At 40.4% G+C, this 19,482-nt stretch overlaps 2 protein-coding genes and 1 long non-coding RNA gene across 3 annotated transcripts; all 3 read right to left on the reverse strand.

Annotated features, from left to right (window-relative positions):
• Positions 1 to 1,250: 1,250 nt before the first annotated feature.
• On the reverse strand, positions 1,251 to 7,753 carry LOC116935689. Its single transcript, XM_045166842.1, has 4 exons — positions 6,815 to 7,753; positions 2,092 to 6,753; positions 1,952 to 2,032; positions 1,251 to 1,886 (listed from the first exon to the last, which is right to left on the reverse strand). The coding sequence occupies exons 1-2, from the start codon at positions 7,751 to 7,753 to the stop codon at positions 2,404 to 2,406; spliced, it is 5,289 nt and encodes a 1,762-aa protein (XP_045022777.1). The 3' UTR covers positions 1,251 to 1,886; positions 1,952 to 2,032; positions 2,092 to 2,403.
• Positions 7,754 to 7,998: 245 nt separating this feature from the next.
• Positions 7,999 to 8,409, reverse strand: LOC123466576. Its single transcript, XR_006641456.1, has 3 exons — positions 8,340 to 8,409; positions 8,200 to 8,278; positions 7,999 to 8,134 (listed from the first exon to the last, which is right to left on the reverse strand). It is a non-coding gene; the product is annotated as an uncharacterized LOC123466576 (long non-coding RNA).
• Positions 8,410 to 13,413: 5,004 nt separating this feature from the next.
• On the reverse strand, positions 13,414 to 15,668 carry LOC123466299. Its single transcript, XM_045181026.1, has 5 exons — positions 15,139 to 15,668; positions 14,778 to 15,068; positions 14,512 to 14,709; positions 13,770 to 14,443; positions 13,414 to 13,709 (listed from the first exon to the last, which is right to left on the reverse strand). Exons 1-5 carry the CDS (start codon positions 15,410 to 15,412, stop codon positions 13,542 to 13,544), a joined length of 1,605 nt encoding a protein of 534 aa, XP_045036961.1. The 5' UTR covers positions 15,413 to 15,668; the 3' UTR covers positions 13,414 to 13,541.
• Between the last annotated feature and the right edge of the window lie 3,814 nt (positions 15,669 to 19,482).

Here is a 19,482-nt window from a genome sequence, read left to right on the forward strand (position 1 = left end):
GCTATATGTCAATATCATGATTTGGTATATCAAAATATACCAAATTCACTAGAAAGAGATGACGACAACAAATTTTAAATTATGGTTGATATGTGGCACAAGCTAATGCTGGAGATGGATTGACTGGGCCTACACGTTTCGAAAGAAATAGAGTAATTCCATCAATCAAGACAATATTTGCAATGAAAGATGCTGTTGGAAGCAAAAGTCCATGGACTAAAGCTTTTATGCCATCACTCTTAAAAGGGCATTTTACAGATTATAAACTACACATAAAGGATAATTGGAGTGATGAATATCTAAAATTATCACGAGTGAAAGAAAGTCCTTTAATTTCAATGGAAAAAATGTACGATAATTCATTTATGATTGTAAGAAAACAGAGGCGATCCAGCATATCAAGCATTAAATGACACTATTGATGAAATGAAAGATGTAAAAAATTGGTGGAATTCTCAATCAGTAAGAGCTTTAGAAAGTAGAGCAATAGCATTTAAAACTTTTCATGAATTTGAAAATATGGATCATGTTGAAAGATGGGTACATGGAATGATAATGTTCCAATATATCACAGAAACAGATACATTTATATTAAATTTTAATTCACTGGATGAAAAAATTTATCCAATTAATTTCATTCGTGACGGAAGAGTATCAAAAATATTATGGCCATGGAGTCAAAATCCATCAGCATTAATTCAATCTCCTTTTTTGACTAAAAAAATTTCTTGTGCAATCCATAAATGGCATGACTCTAAAGATATTAAAATAAAAGGAATTAATTGGGAACCTAAATATGCTACTTGGTCTACATTAGAAGATCCATTAAGACATGGTTTAGGAGCTAACCAACCGTCGATGAGGATAACGGCCATGGATAGCATAGAGCGATGCGTATTAAAAGAAACCGTAGCATAACCAGCTTGTAATAAATGAGACAAGTAGTCAAGAATATCCCCTTAATTAGGCGGCTAACCATTGCTTCTATGTAAATGATAGAAGGGAATTGTGGAGCGTCGAACGCTTCCCATGAGCAATAACTTTCTTTAAAAGCCTCGATCTTCGAAACGTTGCCTGATAACCTCCAGGCACTCAACAGGAAACTCGACTGCAACAGAGGATGTGGCTCTAATAGATGAGTATGAATAAGACAAATATTTGATTGAAAAACTCGTGGAAAGTGTGCACACATTTGCAAAAGAAGAGGGATCCATGCCTGCGACCGCCATAACAGACAAATCAATACCGCATCTGTCTGATTTCGTTTAATTTTTTGAAAACAATGAGTAATTAAGGTTAAAGGAGAAAAAGCATAGCCTTGTAGGTTGCTCTAGCTCAAAGCAAAGGTATTAACAGCAGAGGCTCATGGTTCTGGTAAGCAAGAAACAAACTGAGGAAGTTGATCATTCTAAGCAGATGCAAAAGGGTCAGTGTGAACTTGCAAAATAACCGCAACTTTTGGAAATCATCCGATAAAAGCCTCCAGTCACTTGGATCTCAAGACGTCAGAGAATTTTCATCTACAAAAATGTGTGGAAACATTTTGTAAAAGAAATTAATGAATGCCCTGCTATAATCTCATCAATATCCTAAATGTGGAAAGAGTTTTCAAATATTTGGTCATCTGTTATTGATGAAGAATTCTTTGCTGAAGTAGCAAATGATTTTCCTATCAGATGGAGAGATGTTGTCAAGAATAGTAGCTATACTTAACAAAACATGAAAATTTATGTACATAACAGTACACCGACACTTTTCACGTTTCCCTTACGCCATGGATAGCTTTTGGTTTGCTTACCACTAGCTGGCGTAGGGAGCCTGAAACCAAGAAGTACAATGCTAGGGCCAACGAGTAATACAACTATATTACACCTTTCAACTGGTGCCTAAATAGATATACATAAATAATTACATTCAAGCAAGACATATCAGCAATAATATAATAAATTACCCAGGGTCCACAATTAGGAATGGGCTATGACCAGAAATACCAGGGGTGACTCAATAGAGATCACGCATTAATTAACACACTCTAAACACAAATACACAATACATTAATTTACGTCATAAAATAACATTTCAATCAAGTACCTGAATGAAGAGCAGAATCAAGTGGACACACACAATAAACGACACCAATAGCGTACCAGATTAAGAGCTGTCAGAATCAGAAACTTTACTAGGCAAAATGGCCTCTTACGACTCGAAAAGAAATCAGACAGAAGCAAACAACTGATCAGCTGATAGCTACGCCCTCTGATTATTCGACGTGACATCTACCGTTACAATTACAAACATAAATCAGATAAACCGCAGCCGAATTAATTAAGCGTCGATTTTCGCTGGAACATTCTCCCCCGAGGTCAGCGGAACGCTGGCCGAGCTTTGTTCCAATAATACTAGTCAATGAATTGCTCGTAAATAATCACCGCTACCAGTCTTCACTTTGACTACTCGGACGAGACCGTCGGATCCAGGGAAGACTTCGATCACGCGCCCCGTTTTCCATTGGCTGGGCGGTAGATTGCTCTCTGACACCATCACGGCGTCTCCGACGACAAAATTCCTTTCCTCCCTCGTCCATTTTCGTCGAGGAATTAAAGTGGGAAGATAAAATTTTGTCCACAAATCCCAAACGAGATTAGCCATCTTTTTGACATATCTCACATGGTCCCGAGGGAGAGCATTTTTGACGATTCCAGCAGGTAAATCGGAAGTTGGCGGCAAATTTAAGAAATATCTTGGTGTAATTGGTCGAAAATCTTCCGGGTCGTTACTCGCGAGCGTCAAGGGACGGCTGTTTAGCTGGCCTGATACCTCCTTCAGCAGAGTTCTCAGCATCTCATCCGTCGGATATCTTAAGCTGGCCTTTTCCGTATCCAATGCTCGGTAGAGCGCTCTTTTCACGGATTTCACCAACGATTCATGAGATCCGCCGAAATGTGGAGCACTGGGCGGCTGGAATTTCCAAACAATCGACTTCGTTTGAACGAATTCTTGAAATTTGTCGTCCATCTGTAGCTCACGAACGGCTGCCACCATTTCCTTTTCTGCGCCGACGAAATTCGTGCCATTATCACTGAAGACTTCGGATGGTTTTGTATACTCCCCGACGAAGCGACGAAAACAATAAAGAAAATCCGGCGTCGACAATGATTGGGCCAGGTCTAGATAAACATAGCGCGTTACACAACAGGATAAAAGTAAGCCATATCGCTTGGTAATCCTCCCCCTGTACGCCGAAGTTTCTACCGGCCCAAAATAATCAAGCGTGACATGGGTAAATGGGGCGGAGTATGAATCCAAACGGGCAGCTGGAAGATCTCCCATCTTCTGAGTTGCTAACTTGGCTCTTGTCTTAATACAAGTTGAACATTTGAAGCGAATTTTCTTTGCCAGCTCCTTTCCTTGTAGAATCCAGAAGTGTTGCCGAGCCTTTGAATGTAGAAAATCCGTGCCGACGTGATGCTCCTCGTTATGGATCGCTATGATGATCGCCTCTGCAAGAACATGCTTTCCTGGCAGGATTGGAGGATGCAAGATGTCATAGGGTAAACGGGCTCGACGGATGCGGCCTCCAAGTCGTAGAATTCCGTCGCTATCTAAAAACGGGCTTAATTGTTGAAGTCTCGATGTTCGGCTGAGCGGTCTATTTCGGTGGAGCTGCTGGATCTCTTCATTAGATTCCTCTTCTTGACACCGACGCACCAACTCTTGGTAGGGGCATTCCATCTTGAGACAGCTGGAAAGATTAGATGAATCAATTTTCAATTTTGACCAATCATGCTCGAACCGTGTTTTCGTCAAATGTTGAGAATATGAAGCACGTCGCTCGACGGAAACAGCCATCCAGGGTAAATCTTTTGGCCACAGGTCAACCGGTTGTTTCAGGAAATCAGGACCTTCTAGCCAGCCAGGTGGAATTGGTTCTTCATCGACGAGAAGCGACCGCGTAGCGACATCTGCGATATTTTGTTTTCCAGGCACAAATCTCCATTCGCTCGGATCGGTGACAGATTGAATTTCTCCAATTCTATGGCTGACAAATGGCGTATAGTGAGCGACAACAGCTCGTAGCCAATTCCGTGTGGTACTTGAATCCGTCCAGAACAGTCGGGTGAGACCAGGAAGGTTTAGCGCCTCTTCCACGTACCTGGAAAGTCTTGCGCCAAGCAGAGCGGCATTAAGTTCTAATTTAGGAATTGAAATAGTTTTACGAGGAGCCAATTTTGTTTTCACCATCACCAATCGGCAACTAGAGGAACCGTCTTCGTAGGAGGTATTCAAATACACTGCAGCTGCAACGACCTCTTCGGATGCATCACAAAACGTTAAGAGTTGACTTCTCTTGATATTTCTTTTGTTCGGCTGAAAATTCCTTGGCATCCGGATGCTGTTTAATTGTTTCAGCGTGCTGAACCAGCGTTGCCACCATGCCTTATCTTCTCCGGTCACGACGTCCTTCCAATTCAGGCCCTTGATGCCTAATTCACGTAGTTTAATCTTCGCTTTGACAATCAGAGGAGCTGCACGACCTAATGGATCATAAACGGCGGCCACTTTGCTGAGTAATCCAGCACGTGTCCACTCCACCTCATCCGCACCGGTTACTCGGAAGGTTAGATCGTCGGTACTAGGCTCGTAAAATATTCCAAGCAACTTTTCGGCTTCATCAGAAGCTAAACTGCATGTTGAATCAACGGTAGAGCTTTCAATTGGTTGAAGAGCTGCGACAAGTTTTGGTGAATTTGAGATCCAATTGGTAAGATGAAAATCTCCTCCTGCCAATCCGTCCCGAATATTCTTCGCGTTGTCAATGGCTAATTCTTCACTATCGGCAGCTTTTAATAAATCGTCCATGTACATGTTATTCTCGACCGCTTCAATGCAATCCTTCTTCCCCGTCTTTGCATCGGCAGCAGCTCGCTGCACTGTCTTGAGAGCAATAAACGGAGAACAATTTAGTCCGAAGGGCAGACGGTCCATCTGATACGTAAAAATCTTTTCTGATCCAGGTTCCTGCCATAGGAATCGATGAAATCGGGCATCACTTGGCTTCAGTCGAATTCGGCTGTACATGGCTGTGATATCTGCTGAAAAGGCGATTTCTCCCTGTTGAAATCGAATAAGAACTTTAGCTAAATCATTTTGAAGTTTCGGACCAGGCCGCATTCCATCGTTCAAACTCTTCCGTTTCCAGCGAGAAGCTCCATCAAACACGACTCGCAATTTTCGCTCTTTCTTCCGGTAGACCTTTTTGTAGACTCCGTGATGGGGAAGATAAAACTGGTCGTTGGAGTAGAGATTTTCATCTTCAACTAGCGACGCATATCCTTCATCGATGTATTTATTTATGGCTTTTCGGTAATCTTCTTCAAGCTTAGGGTTCTTCTTGAAGCGTTGTCGTAAATCTTGAAGACGATGTTGTGCGAGCTTTCGATTATTTTCAAATGCTGGTTCACCTTCAATCCAAGTCAGCGGAGCTTCATAGCCAACTTCTAATTTTCGCAAACCTTCATTGACGATTTTCTCGGCCTTCTGCTCTGACTCCGACACACCTTCGCCTCGAAACTCCGTTCCAAAGTTTTCTGTTTCGCAAAAGGCTCTAAATTCGGCATCTAAGGAGTCTTGAACAGCCGGACCTTCTTCTCTTGACGTTGCAGTGAGATGATAAGAGCGTGCAGTCATCGGACCAATGTCTCCTCCAAGCAAGCCACGAACAATCCATCCCAATCGGGTTCGTGAGGCAAATGGTTCATCATCTCCACCTACTCTCGATTCTAACACTGCAATCAAATGAGAATGATCAAGGGCCAGCAATACGTCGATCTTCCCTCCACTCTTCATAACGGGCACGTCGGCAAGATGGGGCCAACGTTGCTTCAATTCATCCCAATTAACAATTGGAGTAGGGCGAGCGACTTGCGGTATCGTCAGTCCGGCGATAATCGTTTCTTCGCCGTCAGGTAGTCGAAATCGCACGTCAGCACGTTGGGAATCATAACGTTCGGCACCTGTTACACCAACAAGATCCAGCTTTTGTTTCTTCCCTATTATCTTCAGACGCCGGAGGAAATCTTCTCGAAACAGTGTAGTGTCGCTGCCTTCATCGATCATCACCGACACCGGAATAACTGTACCATCCATAGCGTAGGCTTCGGTCCGAATTACTCCCAGCGCCACCTTCATTTGATCCGCTCGGGCTGAAAGAGAAGTGTGATGACTGTCGCCTTTTACAGTCGGAATATATCCTGCATCATGGAGTAAGCTGTGATGTTCATAAGGGCAATCCTTCACTCCACATCCTTTTCCAAACGTACAATCTTTGGCTGAATGCTTCGCCCCAAAACATTTGAGACACAACCGCCTTCTAATGCAGAATCGGATCTTCTCCTTGGTCGGCATTGCCTGGGGCCGATAAGAGCCTTGGGCCAGATAAAACACGGTGCTCTTCATTGCAACAATAACAGCGACTTTTGTAAGGCTTGTCGGAACGATCTGGTTCGAAGCTAGTGTGATGAGCACGAGCGGTGGTCGGACGATGTCGTGAACTGCCAAACCCAAATCCAGATGATTTTTCTGCTGCAATATTGTACGCGTTTTGATAAGCCGAAGCTCTTTCACAGAGCCACTCCCCAAATTCGTTGAGACTTCTACGCTCCAATCCAGTTCTTCTTCTGGAATTCCACTCGAGTCGATCTGCTGGATGAAGTTTCCGGCATAAACGTTCAATGATGTCAGAGCTTGAAGTTTCTCCAATCCGCGTCAAATCGAAGAAATGAGTCCGCGCCTTTTCTGCAAACCGACGAAATGCCGTTGGATCACGTCCGAGATCCATTCGATCGAGTTCACTGAGATAGGCAACTCGCATGACATCCCGGCGTCCAGCTGCCTGCTTGAGACGAGAAAGCGCTGACTTGTACGCGGGTTCTCCTCCTCCTAAACCTTGAACAATGTCCAGTTGCTCACCGCTTAAACGACTCTTCAAAATTGCTAACTTCTCGCCAGCTGAAATTCTTTGATCATGCACCATTGAACGATACAGATCAATCCACGAGAACCAGTCAAAAGCTTTACCAGAAAATACAGGAAGTTCGCTTTTCAATGACGGGGCCTTGTGAGAATAAATCCAGGTCGGATCTTCCAAACCGGAGCAATATCGGTCAATCCAGCAATCAGGCTCGCCTTCCTCTTCGGTTTCTCGAGATCTTGGTTCAATGAGGGATTTCCGACGCCAATCGTTGATAGCAGTTTCTTTGTCTCCCCAGTCGTGTTGTCCATCACTGATGACTGTATTTGCAGATTTTCTTTTCTCAATAGCACCTGTTAAATTTGCCACCTCTTTGTTTGCTTCTTCCGCTTTCCTCTTCGCGTCGACTGACTCCTTCTGCAACTTTTCTGCGTTTCGTTGAGCTTCTTCAGCTTTCTGTTTCGCATCAGCTAGGGCTTGAGAAGTCGTTTGAGTCCAGTTTCTCAATTCCTCGCTTCGAATAGAAAGAGGCTGAAAGGAAGCAATGGAAGAAGCCTCGTCTGCACGAGAATTGATGAATTCATCTACGTCTTCCTTTGCTGTCTCAATTTGGGTGAACAGTGCAATTTCGATGGCTGCTTGTCTTCCAAACTCTTCTGTATGATTCGGCATGACAGCCAACAAGTTAAGACGTTCGGTGTCTGCATACATGGAGTCGAGCTTGTCAACTAATCCGCGACATGCTCGGCGGGAACCATTTTCTGCTATCAGCTTGTTGATCATCTGGCATGCTAAATCAATTTTGGAACGTACAGCATCGCGTTCAACAGCATCTTGAGCTCTACTGTGTTGAGATGTGGTTTCACTTTTTGCATTTGGGGTCTGAAGGTTGAGTCCTTGTCCATCATCGTTGACTGTTGACTGTGCTGGAGACTTGCCAAGATCTTCTGCTTGTCTTTGATAAATGGACTGGACGTTTCGATTCTTCCTTCTTCCTGCAATTGTGTCTTCGTCAGGTTTAGGATGAGCTTGAGCAGCCTTCTCCTGCCCTTTGCCATTGTCTTTCTTCTCGCAGCAGGTCCTGCTACGATCACCAATTAAACCAAGAAGTACAATGCTAGGGCCAACGAGTAATACAACTTTATTACACTTTTCAACTGGTGCCTAAAAAGATATACATAAATAATTACATTCAAGCAAGACATATCAGCAATAATATAATAAATTACCCAGGGTCCACAATTAGGAGTGGGCTATGACCAGAAATACCAGGGGTGACTCAATAGAGATCACGCATTAATTAACACACTCTAAACACAAATACACAATACATTAATTTACGTCATAAAATAACATTTCAATCAAGTACCTGAATGCAGAGCAGAATCAAGTGGACACACACAATAAACGACACCAATAGTGTACCAGATTAAGAGCTGTCAGAATCAGAAACTTTACTAGGCAAAATGGCCTCTTACGACTCGAAAAGAAATCAGACAGAAGCAAACAACTGATCAGCTGATAGCTACGCCCTCTGATTATTCGACGTGACATCTACCGTTACAATTACAAACATAAATCAGATAAACCGCAGCCGAATTAATTGAGCGTATATTTTCGCTGGAACAGAGCCCGTACGCGGCGAAAAGCTAGACTTCCCTCCCTCCTTAATTTTTTTAGCTAGAGACAAGTTATAAATTTCTAGCTAGTGAAATGCAAGCTTGGGTAAAGCATTAGAAGAGTCAAGTTCTTTATAGCTTTATTCAAGTGTAGTTGTTAAGCTTCTAGCCAGTTATTTAAAAGGTTAGCTAATAGTTAAAAACATGAAATAGGTAGGTTTTAATGTTTTTATTGGTGTGGGATCAGCGCAAACATTTATTTGATTCATTTATCAATTAATCTGTTTCATTATGATCTGGCAGTGCAGTTATAATGTAGGTTTCAGCAAGATTGTATTCTAAAGAAACAACACATTTCGCTCTAACGTCGAGAGCATCATACTTAACACATGTTGCGTACATCATACATACATGTACGTACATGTACGCACAATACATGTGCACATGTTAGTATAAATGTAATCCGAGCCAAATGCCAGCAACTACCTGCTCTGTAAGGAACGCTAATCGGTCCAGCAAAATTATGTGTTCGACTAAACTGGCCAACAGTAGACGAAGCTGGAAGAAGGCATACAAGTTCCTACGTTTATCATCACCAAAACGAGTCAAATATGCCTCGATTTCATCATCTATCAACTAAATTAGGTTTTAATTCACTTTTGATTATTCATTTGCGTTATTGGTGCCTCTTACCACTAAATTTAATTTCAATTTTTTCGTTGCCCACTGAAGATACTCCCGGAAACTACCGACAGGCTTACGCAGTCTTCCCACTTGAAATTCAACTGGAGGTGTTGAGGGGAACTTTTCTTCGAGGATAACTTGTAACAGTGAGCGATAGAAAAGTGCCTCAGGTTGCACCTAGATTAAAAAAAAAAATTATCCATTCACTATAATGGACAAAAGAAAGAACAAGAGAGGAAAAGAAAACGTGCATACCTGTTTATTAGTGGCGTATCGTTCTAGCGGCTGCGAAGAGACCGTCATGTTGATCCCTTCCCAACAAATTTAGTTGTCATTTCCGGAATAACTGAAAAACTTATTTCACCGAATGGTTTGGGGAGATCCCAACCCATATTCTGGAAAAAAAAACGAGACTGACGATCATCTAATTTAAAAAGTATCAAGTTTTCAATTTTAACCACATTTCTATCAGATATTAGTGCAAAATTACCATCTCGTTTGGGAGATTTCGTATAGCTTGAGATCGCAAAAATAGATTCCAACTTTATAGATTTAAACCGAGGGTAGAATGTGCCTTGGTCAATTTGCGATCTCCAAAATAAATAAATTTTGGATCTACGAATAAATTGATCAAGGCAACTTCTTCTTCAATAAGCACCTTCCGGGCTATTAAACTACCAAGTAATTCTACTCCGTCGTCATTGGCTATTAATCGTTGTCTGATATTTCAAATAGATTGGAGATGGAGTAAGTCAATTAACATGGTCAAGACCGCGGGGGGGAATGAATGTTCAGCAAGAAGCTTTTGAGCCTCATCCTTGACTACATGATCAATAAAAATTTCTGCGCCATCTGATCTGCAACTGATTGTGTGCCGTTAAAGTAGGTTTCCAACTCCCCATTGAATCATTCAGGGATAAATGTAGAAGTTGCCCAAAGACAGCCCCAGTCTCAGACGCTTTGAGATAGATGTGTTAAAAAATTAACATTGATCATTGTGTTCAATTCCATACAAACGTCCAATTTCGTTCACAAAATCTACAAAAACAAACCCAACCTTTTTTACTTCCTCAATGGGAATTCGTTCCTGCAAAAGAATAAACATACCATAATTAAGTTTCACGAAATGTTGGAAATATTCGACGGGAAGGAGGTCTTTTAAGATAGTGTAAAAAAATAAGGCTAAGCTTTTAAGCATGCTTGCCTTCCAGTTATATCATCAGAGCTTCCATTACTCTGGTGATCTCCTTACATGGCTGGACCACGGTCTAACAGAAGAGGTAGACAAACGCCATAAGAGCTGACTGGCTCAGTAGGGTGGGAGGGTTCCATGGCATTCCGCTAGGAGCGCCACGAGCTGAAAAGGGCTAATGCGAAAAGACAAAAAAAATATATCGTGCGCCTCAGCATCGCTCAAGCATCTATGAATGGCGGGTACAGGATTAATACGAACTAGAAAATAGTGTTATACAAAGTTTAAAAAGATTGCGATAGGCTTCAAATCTTGGTTTTATTGAACAGTTGAAAAATTAAAATAGGAATATCACAAATTAAATTGAATACAACATGAATAATACAATTGATATAAAAGTGAACATTGAAATCAATTATTTTTTTTGGCAGTTATTAAAATTTGCATGGTTATCATTTGGACATTTTTCGTGACTGATGTCGCTGACTATTTTTTTTTTAAACTTCTTGTATTTTTTTCCACTTTGCCTGAAAACGAAAGCGAATTACGATATACTCGTATATCAGACTAGGGACAAGAATCTCACTGTGAGCAGGGCAGCAAATTGAATATAGGGTGAGTTTCGAACCTTTGCAATAACCCTTTCAAAGGAATCCCTTATGTAACTCCCAGTCTCATTGAAATGCTTCATGATCATGGTCTCAATCGTTGAAATTACAAAAAAACATATTAGGGGTTACTTTTTTAAAACCCCCTTTATCCCTGAGAACGAGAAATTTGTTTGGGGACGTATTTTCCGGCAGGTTTTCTGGTTTAACCAACGAAGCCCAGCATTGGGCACAAGATCCGATCAGATTTCGCCTTGAATGCACAACATACCCAGCAAAATCATAAACGACGTCATCGATGCATTTGTCGTAAGCAACCCTATTATAAACACTCCCGTCGATGATGTCGGTACCTTTAGCGAGTCTATCTTTGAGAGCTTGCTTCCTATCCTTAGTTTCCCTCTTGTCCTTTTTGAAGCGATTTAACATGCAGTCCTTGTATGATGTTAATAGCGACATGCGATCTTCCTCGACGTTTGAATGGGCTACAGTCGTTTTGGTTGGGTAGTACACGCATAACATACGGAAAAGCGCCAAGAAAGAATGCACGGTTGGCATCTCGGTCCCACCTCCAGAATGACGTATAATTCCAAAAAATCGCTAATGAATTTAATCAAAAGTTAGTGATAGACCATGATTAAAATTATAAAGTTGAAACATACTTCTATGCAGTCCTGATTAAGTTTACCCGTCAAGACGAAATCATAATTGACCTCGTTCGAGAAAAGGTGATTTGTCAATTCGATGGTACTAAAAATCGTCACCCTCAGTGCCTCCAAAGTGGTCTGGGAAGCAAACGGTTTTACATTTGTAGAATCGTATGCAATTTCTGTTTCCCATAATGCCTCCAATAACGACTCCAATGTCTAAAGTCACCAGGGTACAAATTATGATTTTATAGAAAGCCTTATAGTAAAATTAATTCAAGCTTAATTAATACTAGTCTGTCTTTTCTCCAAGTCGACCTGCGGATGGAATATTTGTAACATCGCCCGTTCATTACATCAAAGGCATTATTTATTAGGCTCACCATTTCCTCCGTTCCCTCGGTATCTGTAACAGAAATATGATTGAGGTTTTTGTGTCACTTAATAAAATAGATATGAGTTAAATTACCCTCAAATGATTCCTTGGTATTTTCTCGTTCACGGTAATATTTAAAGCCGGTTGCAACTGAATTTGATAATATTTGCGCTGCTAGTCTAACATTCATCTTTTCGAACGACGTTGGGTAAAGATGAGTCTCCGTGAGCTTATAAAGCCCGCTAAGGGGTGTTCCAGCTATCCTTTGGTTTTAAATAGCAGCTCGAAGTCACTAAACTTGACCGGTTTACCTTTGAACTACACAACACAGTAATTAATCGCTTTAATTAATAGAACATTTTGTGGACAATACAGTAGGACACAAGAATATACCTGTACGTCCTTCACAGTAAATATGTTGTTTCTAATGGTTTTCAGTAGATGTGGGACATCCACTAAAAAGTAAATTAATCCTTCATCAAGTGTGGGATGTTCGAATGATGTTACGTCCTGGCTACTGTCATCATTGACAGGCAACGGTGAAGTCGTACTGGTATTTGGGACATTTTCTGAACCATTGAAGGTATTTGCAATGCAGTTGTGTTTGCCCGTGATACCACAGAGTCGCATTACAGTTTTGTTGGTTTGTGCCCCATCACAAACAACAGACTTTACAATAGCACCCTGTTGATGCAGTACTGCTATTGCCCTACCCATGAGCTGATGAATGACTGAACCAGGACAAGCGCCTTTCGTTGCATAGCAATCAATAGGTTGAATCCAAGAATATCTATATGGCCTGAAAATTAATACAAGTGCGTGGTCCGCTAATTCCCCTTCGTGTTTCTTGAAATTGATGGGTTCACCAAATCCTTCGTCCTCCCCGTAGTCAACGAAGCCCTCGAATACCAGTTTCATTGAGTCAAATGTAACGTCTCCGGAAATAGCCATTTCATCCCAAACTAAACTACCATAACACATAGCCTTGGGCTTCCCTGACAGAAACGTCTTAATTGAAGATAACGCAAAACTATTAAGACCAAATTTACAAGGCATGCAGCTCAATAGCCGACGAATAGTTTCTGCACTAGGAAGAGGGAGAATGTTGTTGGTTCTTAAGTGATTGTAAGTAGTTTTGCTCTTAATGCGGAGCATCACGCATTCTAGAAGAAATTCTATTTCGTACCGCATAGATCGCGAGTTCTTAGTCTCTGCTTTCCTTAATATAGTTTTCATCACCAGAATTTCCTGTAGATAAAATAATGCCACATTAAATAACTAGACAAAAAAACACATATTCCCAAAATTCAGATTTTGCTTGTATGAACAACATAATAAAGACAGAGAAAAGGCAGATAATCAAAGTTGAAGGGAAAATAGTGATTAAGTCAACTGTAATATAGTGTGAGTCAATGTTGAAGTATTAAAGAAGGAACGGTGTTAATTTAGACTATCCTTGCGTCACGAAAACTATCATCGCCTTCAGAGAATACCATAGAATAATTGGTATTAAAAAATACCTTAGGATTAAGGCTGGACAATTTCTCTTCAAGGGCATTCTCACACGCCTTTGCAACGCTTTTTCGTAAATCCTTTATTTCTTGTCTCAAATCCTAAACACAGAAGAAGCGATTAAAACAAGGATAATAAAAATGTTAATTCACAATTTTTACCTTGATCACTTTTTCTTTTCGGCGTAACTGACGTTTTAACAGACGATTTTGATGACTTGATTTCTGGCTTCGTTCAACGAGTCGTTCCATTTGGCTTGGCTTCGGTGACATACCAGCCACTAACTTATTGAGGTGTTCGCACCTATAGCAGGTCGATCCTTTCTGTAGAATTCGTAGGCAGAATTTCGATCGTCGCTCACCAAGCTGCTTCACTGTAGCTTTTTTAAGGCTAGGTGTTAGAGCGTCTTTACAAGGCAATTTAAAACCACTACAAATATTGGACGAGTCGAAGCGAATCAAGATGTCATTGAGCTCGTCAACTTTGCTGTAGGATTTTGGCAGAAAATTTGGTGTTTTGATTACTACTCCCCTCACAGTGTAAAAGACTTCTTCACCAACAACTGTAAGCATCTTGATGGGCATGGTGATTTGATTTACAACACCGAATCTAACTGCAGTTATCTTGCTGTAAGCTATGGGATCGTCTTCTTGATAATCTTCACTAACAGAACACCATTTCCATGAATTTGGGAGCTTTGCTTCCGTTGGATCACAAATTATGTTCTGGACTGCTTCAATTAATGGTTGATCATCGATTTCTTCATTTTCGTTTTCTCGTAGAGAATCTGCAATCTCTTCATCAGCTCGTGTATAGGCTTGATTGTCATTATCTCCTACACACAATGAGAAAGATGCATTATTAGTAAGAACAGAAACCGAACATTTTACTGATAGTACTTACTTTGGTTACTAGCATTATCTTCTCGAGGAACCAATATCTCTACATCAGCTTCTACATAAACTGTGTTGGGTATTTCTAGTGCTGAATCTTCAATACCATTTCCTTGTAAATGATCTGCAATCTTGACTTTAGCTACCCCGTCAACTGTGTTGGGTTTTACAAGTGGTTCATGACTGTCGAGTAATTGAAGTGAATCTCCTACACACAATGAGAAAGATACATTATTAGTAAGAACAGAACCCAAACATTTGACTGATAGTACTTACTTTGGTTACTAGCATTATTTTCTCGAGGAACCAACATCTCTACATCAGCTTCTAAATAAACTGTGTTGGGTATTTCTAGTGCTGACTCTTCAATACCATTTCCTTGTAAATGATCTGCAATCTTGACTTTAGCTACCCCGTCAACTGTGTTGGGTATCACAAGTGGTTCATGACTGTCGAGTAGTTGAAGTGAATGAGGACTGACAGGAAATTCCAAATCAACAGGCTCCAACTTAGAATTATGTTTAATTCTTGCATTCCTTTTCTTTGTGGCTTGATTGTCACTATCTCCTACACACAATGAGAAAGATACATTATTAGTAAGAACAGAAACCGAACATATTCTACTGATAGTACTTACTTAAGTTTAGAGTAGGAATCGCATCAGCTGCCAACTTCCAAACCTTCAATGGATGAGCTGTATTTAATATCGTTCTTGTTTTTATTAGATACTCCTCTTTGAAATGTTTGGCACAAACAAAGTCCTTTCTGGAAAACTTTCGGTCAATCCTTGGGATGGATTTTTGCCATAACACAAAATTTGTGTCATTCTTGGGGGCCCTGAATATTGGCGTTTTCTCTTTGTTTGACTTATATCCTGTTGAACACCCCGCGACAAAGCACGTTGAAACCATTTAAAAATAAACCAGATGCTGACAGAATAATAATTTATAATAATTAGGCAAGAAGCCTGACAGCACGGTTGACAGCTTGAGCGACCAAGCAGCCAAGCCTGCTGACTGCTGAGATGCACGATATATTTTTTTTGTCTTTTCGCATTAGCCCTTTTCTGCGCGTGGCGCTCCTAGTGGAATGCCATGGAACCCTCCCACCCCAGTGAGCTATCCCAGCTGATGCCAGGGATAGCGCGTTTGTCTACCTCTCCTGTTAGACCGTAGCTGGACGTTGAAAAGTCGAATATTTGCCATTCCGACAATTCTCCGAATGGGCGATGGTTTTTTTTGCATATTTGCTGTCAGTTAAGAGTTGAATGATTTGTTTAAAAACACCTTGACAGCAGGAGTGCATATACTCAGATATAAAAGCCTTGATGAAATCAAATTCAGGTAAATCGGCTTACAGCGTGGATGAAGAATTCCATGAATTGGTTTGGGTGTTTCCTTCATGATTTCAAGATCATGGAAATGCTGTTTCATGCTACGGATTTCGAAGGGGCAGATAGTAATTTCAAGACACACACGAACTGTCCCTCGCCTTTTACCAACTCGCTGACCTAAATAATAAATTTAGGAAATGCGAATTTTACTAGCAATAGCCCGGTTTTATTTTTATTTTTTTATCTGGGGGTAAACAAAAGTCACATCCATACTCCCCGTTAAACTGTGTATTTCTGACGAGGGGCCGAGCTACGGTATCGGTTGATATGATCACAACGCACACTTTGTACTTTAAATCTTTGGAAAATATTCCTTCGCTTTCGAGTCGAGCCCATTTACTCATTATCCAATCCATAAAAGGGTTAATTGGTGGTTTCTTGTTGCCATAATAGAGAGATACCAAAATAATAAACACACGAGTTTGTACTTCGCTTGATTAATAACAGCCATGAAAGGCCAGAATGCCTTTTTTCTCTTTTTATGTGTGTTTGCTCCATCCATATTTTCTTGTGGGAACTCTTATTCTTTTGTAATGATAAAACAGCAGGGCATTTCTTGAAAGGGCAGATAAATATCTTGGAAACTTCGTTTTTCAAGTTTGAATACTGTGACAACAAATTGTGTTGGGTAGTCAACTTATTCACGTTGGAATCCGTACCAATGCTTAAAATGCGAAGGTGGTGTGCAGTTTTCTTTTTGTTAAATGATGCCGTAAACAAGAGGCTACGCACAATAACGGCAAGTAAATTTTAGGCTGTACTTCACGCAATGCGTACTACATATTAAAATGAAAACAGACTATTTAGGTTTTGCCAACCGATATAAAAGAAAAATTAAGACATCTTCAAAATCACTGTCTACATACTCGTCGTCTAAATTTTTATATGCAACAAAGTATTCGACCACAGGGCTGAGTGAGTTTTTAAACATTCCTGGGGAATCAAGCCCAATCACAGAACTAATTTCTTGTTTCTGGATGACCTGTTCTTCTCTAGTTGTTAAAGTGCTTGCGAATTCTAAAGTAGAACACAAGTTTGTTGCTTGATATTTTTCAGCATTTAAAGTACCCGCCATAACGTCCTGTGAAATCAAAGTGCTATTATTGTTTTACAAAATAGTAACAAAGTAAAAATGTGTTACAGGCTCTGTTCGGTTAATAACAATGTATTCGTTTCGTGGTTTGGTTTGACGAGTTTTTGTCGATGCTTTGTAAAGTTTTTCCACCTCCTCCGTAGCTAAAAAGACATATGTCATCCATAGTACTGATGTTTAAAATGCCACGAAAGTATTATTTAAGAAAATTGAAGTGATTTGATGAACTTGTCATTTGTCAAATTTCATCGTTGTTTATCTTTTTCTATTATAAGATCGATAAAGGTACAAATAATCGATAAATAATCGATTTCTTGGTTTCAAATAGAAACTAATTTTCTGCTAAACTGCTTAATCAATTTCCCTCCAATTCCAATTTTTCATGGCCCTTGCCGGGAAATGGGTAGACAACCTGGCCTTTCTAATCTGAAAGTCAACGCCCAACGAAACTCCACCAAAAACACCACCAAAAGCTATGAAGTATGCACCAAGCATCTCCCCTGATTACCATTGGAACTATTCAACTAGCGTCAGCCACCCACCCGCCCTTTTGAACAGAACCATGCCGACCTCGAGGAGATCAACGACCGCCATTTTTTGTCCTGGTCGACAGTTTTAGCGGCTGGCCTCATTTGGTGGTGTTCCGTGACAAAACACGGCAGCTCGTCACGTGATCGAGCACGCCAGGAATTTTTCTCGTGTGCATGTCAACCGAAACGTCAACTTCCCGAATGATTCCACTCAGATATTCGTTTAATTTCGTCTACTGTATTACTTTTGTTCTAGCTATTGTGCCCATTCATCGTTCTATGTTCCCATTTGTACAGAATCCTGCACAAAAAGGTGAACACCGATTTATTTTTTAAAAGCCATCTGTGGGTAGAAAATATTAATAGTTTACCTTTTTAAGAGAGGAAGGGTGGTTTTGGCGCAAAATCATTATAAGGGGGGTTGGGTAATGCCAGTCCAGACAATTTTTTTTGCCCTAGGTATTAAATGTCTGGAAAAAGTGTAGACTGTATTATCGGTAGACTAAAAATTGGCTGCCCCTTTCTTTAACTTCTTTCTATCGCAATAGGAGTGATTTAAAGAAAAGGGCAGCCATTCAGAGGATCTGACCATGACGTCACTAGTCGGTGCAGGAGAGATAGCCAGCTGAGTGGCCGTGATTATAGTAGGCTATGGTCTTTGTTAAATCAATACAGAATTTGCTGACTTATGTGAAATACTCCTTTTAATGAGTTTTTAAAGCCAAAAATGGATTCGGCTACGACCCAGTATTCAATAGCTTTAATGTCGATTAAAGATTTTGTTGGGACTGTTATCAGAGATTTATTTGGACTTCATTAGGTTTACTTATGACAGTTTTTAGGCATTTCTCTTGTCCGATTTTAGGGCGGAATTTCCTAAAATTTTTTTGGGCGTTTTAAAAGCCTAATTGGCAAAAACCGTCATTCGGAGTTTTAAAATTCGAAAATCTACCCGTTTTTTTAAAGTGTTCATGGGAAATCTGAAGAACTACCTGTTTTTTAAATCGATAAATAGTATAATAAACTGTTAACATTCTGCACCCAGTAAATTCGAACTTTGCACATTTTTCTCTCCCTACCCCAAATGAATTGAGCTATGAGCGCCCCTAGAGAGGGTTTTTGAAACATAAAAAATATTAGCTGTAAAACTGTAAGAAAAAAAACAAAGGGTTTCTAAGAATTTGACAACTCTGGTTGACGCCGCAAAAAAGGGATTTCCATAATTTCGTTTTTTAAACTACGGTAGAACTAACGAAGATCTTTTTTTGAAGCTCTTTTGCGTCTTCGTAGCCGAACTGTTTGTTCAAAAAACAAAGCTAAAGTGGCTTCATTTGCATAAGGTCCTCTCGGCTTTCGAAAGACTTTTTTATCGAATTTTCAACCACCCTTCCCATTAAAATAAAATTCTGGAAAAAATAAGGACGTCTTCACTATTTATGAGAACGTACACACAAAAAATAGTAACATTTGGGTGAAAATTGTAGAACTGAGAGAACAGCAAAAACGGCGTTTTTGCATAAGGTATTTCAGGCTTCCAAAGACTTTTGGTAGGTACTGCATGAATCTTCGTTCAAAAAAAATGTATATTCTACTTGTCAATGCAGGAGAAGAAGCGTTAATCAAGACCCAATGGAAAATTATGGACATCGGTCCACCGCTTACAACCTTTATGCGCGACTGACGTTGACTATGTTGAAGGGTGGCTCGACACGACAATGTTATTCGTCGTTCGGGCCAAGTGACCCTGCAGCAGTGGGGTCGAGCTTTCGCCCACTAAGTAACGTAGTGAATCTGTCGTGTAAATCATGAACTCGAGAGTCAACTATCTTCTGAAGAGAATAAAGGTCGATTAAGATAAGGTATCCTTCTCCCTATCTCTTAATAAAGTGCAAGATGTTAAAAACATACGCAAAAAAGTTTTGCCCGACAGAGAATCTCACTATGCACTGTCACTTCAATTCTAGA

This window comes from Daphnia magna, unplaced genomic scaffold, assembly GCF_020631705.1.
Source record: "Daphnia magna isolate NIES unplaced genomic scaffold, ASM2063170v1.1 Dm_contigs103, whole genome shotgun sequence".
Classification (NCBI taxonomy): domain Eukaryota; kingdom Metazoa; phylum Arthropoda; class Branchiopoda; order Diplostraca; family Daphniidae; genus Daphnia; species Daphnia magna.

What these genes read in the sequence shown, in the direction of transcription:
- LOC116935689 (XM_045166842.1), bottom strand. Translation starts at nt 7,753, where the DNA reads ATGATCAACAAGCTGATAGCAGAAAATGGTTCCCGCCGAGCATGTCGC. An exon ending in ATCTCGGACGTGATCCAACG is followed by an intron (nt 6,754 to 6,814) that starts GCATTTCGTCGG and finishes CGCGGATTGGAG; the next exon opens with AAACTTCAAGCTCTGACATC.
- LOC123466299 (XM_045181026.1), bottom strand. Translation starts at nt 15,412, where the DNA reads ATGGTTTCAACGTGCTTTGTCGCGGGGTGTTCAACAGGATATAAGTCA. An exon ending in AGATAATGCTAGTAACCAAA is followed by an intron (nt 14,444 to 14,511) that starts GTAAGTACTATC and finishes CATTGTGTGTAG; the next exon opens with GAGATAATGACAATCAAGCC. An exon ending in GAAAAGAAAAAGTGATCAAG is followed by an intron (nt 13,710 to 13,769) that starts GTAAAAATTGTG and finishes TTCTGTGTTTAG; the next exon opens with GATTTGAGACAAGAAATAAA.